Source organism: Otolemur garnettii, unplaced genomic scaffold, assembly GCF_000181295.1.
Source record: "Otolemur garnettii isolate 467f Iridium unplaced genomic scaffold, OtoGar3 scaffold00014, whole genome shotgun sequence".
Taxonomy (NCBI): domain Eukaryota; kingdom Metazoa; phylum Chordata; class Mammalia; order Primates; family Galagidae; genus Otolemur; species Otolemur garnettii.
Window position 1 is genome coordinate 25,102,928 of NW_003852409.1, and position 4,667 is coordinate 25,107,594.

The window sequence follows — 4,667 nt, forward strand, 5'->3', positions numbered from 1 at the left end:
AAAAAAAAAAAAAAAATCCAACAAAAAATATAGAAATTCAAGATTAACCCAGTGACATGGTGGGCAAGAAACAAAAGATGACTGGCTCTAAGCTAGCATCCCTCCTTCCATCTCAGAGTAAATATCACTTTATTATCAAGTCCCTGAGCATAGCTAATAATTTCCTCATCTGAGGAGAATAACCGCTGCCATTTCCACAGGCATAAAAGAATAGTTAATGAAGTAATGAAGAACAGTAAATGAAGGTAAAACACTTAACATAGTGCCTGGTGTACAATTTCAGCCTTGCCCTCCCTCTCCTTTAATATAGCCTATTCTTTCTACTATCCAGCCCTGCTATCATACTCAGCCTTAAGACCTTCCACCTCGTCCAACCACCTCTCTTAACAGGATAACTTTCAGCTGCTTGGGTAGGCCTTGTGGAAGTTGCCTCCAAACCCTATCCCAGCCCAAGATGCCTCTCCAGGATCAGCACCTGGGGCTTCCCACAAACACTTAGGTCACATCAAAGTATAACAAAGAAGCACTTGGCTCCCTAAACACACAAGGTTCTGTTAAGCGTCCTTTCTTTTTTGAACTTTTACCAGAACACAGTAGGTGAAAAGCATGGACTTTAAAATCAGACCTGGGTTCACATTCCAGCTCCACCAATTAGGAGCTATGTGCTCTTGGGCAAATCACGTCTATTTTCAGGACCTATTTCCTTATAAACAACATGGAAAGACCAATTATTTACGTGTGTGTATATATATATATAATATATATTATATATAAAGTATAGATATTATGTACAGATACACATTATATGTGTAAAACATATATATATATACACTCTACAGGGTGGTGTCTGTGGCTCAAAGGAGTAAGGCGCCAGCCCCATATGCCAAAGCCTCTGGCCAAAAACTGCAAAAAAAAAAAAAAAAAAAAAGAAAAATCATTCTACCTTACAGTGTTGCTGGGAGGAGTCAAGGAATTAATGCATGTAAAGTAATTAGCATCCTGCCTGGCTTCTAGAAAAGATTGATCATATTAGCTATAATTACTAGCATATATCTTCACTTCTCATAGCACTAACTACTACACCATACCATAACTGCCTCTTCATGTGTCTGTCTCCCTACCAGATTATAAACTCCCTGAGAGCAGAATATATCTGTTGTTTTCCAGTGTATGTGCAAACGTGGTAATTATTCAAGTATCTCTTGAATAAACGAATGGTTTAAATGTATCCTGCTACCAAACACCTTCCCCCAGCTGTGAGCAAATTCATTCTCCATTATTTCATTTCCCTGAGGACTCCTGGCTCTGCTCTAATTCTCTCTGCACCAATGATAACACTGAAGTGACTGTCTCCCTTGACTCTGAGTACCTGGGGCTGTACACTCACTTTGCAGGGAGCTCGGAGGATTAAGCAACGTAAAATAAGTCACTTTGATTGTATCTTAGTAAAAAGTACACTATTTTCACGAAAGGAGAAGCAGGTCGCCGTGTGGAGAGGACGCGAAAAGGGTTCTAGAGCCACTGCGGGATGCGACAGGGTGGTGTGGGGAGACCATCCACAAGACTGTGGAGGGGACGTCGGAGGGGTGCCCTGTGCATGTGGTGGAGTGAGTGAGGAAAGGGACCAGGGACCCAGGGTCTGCTGAGGCGAAGCAGGGCTGGGCCCAGGCCCGAGAAGCTGCAGCCCTTATGCCCCGCTTGCCTGTCCTCCGAACGAGCCTCACCTCCTGCACTTTCAGCTCCTCTAGAGTGGGCAGCTCCACTATCCCCGGCATGACGGCTGCAGCCCCGACCCTGTTGAGGAACCCTCAGTTCAAGTCGCCCCCGTCTCCTTGAAATCCCCTTTCCACGAACAAGGAGGCCACACGACTTCTGCGCCTGCGCTATCAGCGGCACGCAGCCGCACTACGCAGCCCCACCGCGAGCGACAGAGCATGCGCAATGCCAGAAGGCTCCGTGGGGCGGGGCTTTGCCTCGGCTCCGCCACACCTCCCGGTTGTCATAGTGAGGCCGAGTCCACTGAGGCTCTGGGTCTCAACCGCTGAAATCTATAATAGAAGCAGGCACCATGGAGTACACTGGGAGCCAATATATCGGGCAATATGTAGATGGGAGGTAAGGGCCCCGTTTGATTTACTACGTCTTGAATGTCTGTGATTAGAATAGAAGCTGTCTTTTCACTTCTGCAAAGGACCTTGTACCAGACGCTCACAACTTAACCCAAGTAACTTGTTCAAGGACACGTACCTAATAAGCAGCAGAGCTGAGAGCCATACATAAGTGCATGTGTGTGCGCGCTATCTACCAGTTTTAGATTTGGGAATAAGAATATTAAATTTTTCGATTGGGCACCTGTAGCTCAAGCAGCTAAGGCACCAGCCACATACCCCAGAGCTGGGGGGTTCGAATCCAGCCCAGGCCAGTCAAACAATGACAACTACAACTTAAAAAAAAAAAAAAAAAAGCCAGGCATTGTGGTGGGCGCCTATAGTCCCAGCTACTTGGGAGGCTGAGGCAAGAGAATCGCTTAAGCCCAGGAGTTGGAGGTTGCTGTGAGCTGTGATGCCACAGCACTCTACCCAGGACGACAGCTTGAGGCTCTGTCTCGGAAAAATAATAATAATAATATTAAAATTTCAAGATCCTTGGTCTCATGGAGTTTATAATCTATTTGAGTGGATATTAGCAATGAAAACAATAAATCAGCAAATAATTACAGATAATGGTACATGCTATGAAAACAAACACATGGCAATTGGAGAAGAGGCACTGTGGCTAGTCTGATTCCACATAGTCTCTTCCATCTAGAAGTTCACACTCTAGGGATCATTATAGAGGAATGTAGACACAAATCAGTGCAATGGGCCAGTAGTAAAAGCTATTCTGTTCAACAATGTTAAGTGTCTACCAAGAACCAGGCCCTAGGCTTGTCTCCAGGTACAATCCTTGTCCTCAAAGAGTTCGTTCCAATATTGTGCAGCAAGTAAACATAACACAGATAATCACAGTTCCACTGGCACAAAGTGGTCTGGTAGAGAAGCATGGAAACACAGAGGTGGCTGCTCTTTCTTGCCAACGATCCTGGATGAAGAAGGTAGACTGTGTTTTTATAGCTGGGAAACTAAGGCTGAGCGAGGTGAAGTGGACTGCCAAATAAGTGCTAGTTGTTGGAGCAATGAATCATTCCTACCTTGGGGCCGTGGAAATGAAGAAGAGATGAAGGGCAAGATTTTGGTAGAATCCATTTCTGTATTCACAAGATGGTGGAATTCCAGGGCTTTTTGACTTCACTGTAAGGAGGAATCATGGTCTGGCCAGGGATACAGGTTGGATTCCCAGGGAAGGAGGAAATATATAGAGAATGCTTTCTCTAATCCTTACATCAACTTTGCAAGGGAGATGTTATTATTTTCACTCTAGAGGTAAGAAAAGTGAGGCATAGAGAGTTTGAGACACTTGTTCAATTCAGCAGGTCAGTGGCCGAGGTGCTTGGTGTGTGCTACCTCTCACAACTCTGTGAGGTGGTTCAGACTGCTCTTGCAAATAAAGGAACAGATCTTAAGAGGAGCAAAATGAGTTGCCCACTGTTATGGGTACATAGCTAGGAATGATGAAGTCAGAATTTGAACCTGGTACTGTGTCCAAACCATGTTCATTCTTTCCACAAGTCTCTGCTTACGTGAAGGTGACAGAATGCTGGCAGATAGAGATGGGGTACTGTGCACTCTAGGCACAAAATCTTGAGAGCCTATACTTATTTTCAGTGAAGTATGTGTGTGTGTGAGAGAGAGAGAGACAGACAGGGTCAAAGAGAAAAAGCTTTCAGCTGGGCACAGTGGCACATGCCTGTAATCCTAGCACGCTGGGAGGTCAAGGCAGGAAGATCATTGGAACTCAAGAGTTGAAGACCAACCTGAGCAAGAGCAAGACCCCATCTCTACTAAAAATGGCCAGATGTTGTGGCATACGCCTGTAATCTCAGCTATTTGAGAGGCTGAGGCAGGACAATCACCTGAACCCAGGAGTTTGAGGTTGCCATGAGGTAGACTGATGCCATGTCACTCTAGCCTGAGTGACAAAGTAAGACTGGCTCACAAAAAAAAAAAAGGAAAAGAAAAGAAAGAGAGAGAGAGAAGGTTCTCAACCATTTGCTTTAGCCCTCTGGGCATTTTCACTGGGTCTCTGTGTTCCATCAGCCATTTCCATGCCTTTGTCCTTAGGAATCTGTTTTTTACCTGGGATTTTTTTTTTTTTTGGTAGAGACAGAGTTTCACTTTATCACCGTTGGTAGAATGCCGTGTCGTCACACAGCTCACAGCAACCTCCAACTCCTGGGCTTAAGCGATTCTCTTACCTTAGCCTCCCAAGTAGCTGGGACTACAGGGGCCTGCCACAATGCCCGGCTATTTTTTGGTTGCAGTTTGGCTGGGGTTGGTAGAATGCCGTGTCGTCACACAGCTCACAGCAACCTCCAACTCCTGGGCTTAAGCGATTCTCTTACCTTAGCCTCCCGAGTAGCTGGAACTACAGGGGCCCGCCACAATGCCCGGTTATTTTTTGGTTGCAGTTTGGCTGGGGCTGGGTTTGCACCAACCACCCTTGGTATAGTGGGCCGGCGCCCTACTCATTGAGCCACAGGCGCTGCCAAGGATTTTTTTTTTTTTTTT

The 4,667-nt window shown here is 45.6% G+C and overlaps 2 protein-coding genes across 2 annotated transcripts in view; one reads left to right on the forward strand and one right to left on the reverse strand.

Moving 5' to 3' along the window:
• The window catches only part of NDUFA8 (NADH:ubiquinone oxidoreductase subunit A8), a 15,497-nt gene extending 13,577 nt beyond the window's left edge, over positions 1 to 1,920 (reverse strand). The window contains exon 1 of the mRNA XM_003785267.2: positions 1,725 to 1,920. Within this exon, the coding sequence (XP_003785315.1) occupies positions 1,725 to 1,775 (51 nt within the window). The 5' untranslated portion in view covers positions 1,776 to 1,920. The remainder of the gene's footprint in view (positions 1 to 1,724) is intronic.
• An 89-nt stretch (positions 1,921 to 2,009) lies between these two features.
• Positions 2,010 to 4,667, forward strand: part of MORN5 (MORN repeat containing 5) — a 47,441-nt gene continuing 44,783 nt past the window's right edge. The window contains exon 1 of the mRNA XM_003785407.1: positions 2,010 to 2,115. Within this exon, the coding sequence (XP_003785455.1) occupies positions 2,069 to 2,115 (47 nt within the window). The 5' untranslated portion in view covers positions 2,010 to 2,068. The remainder of the gene's footprint in view (positions 2,116 to 4,667) is intronic.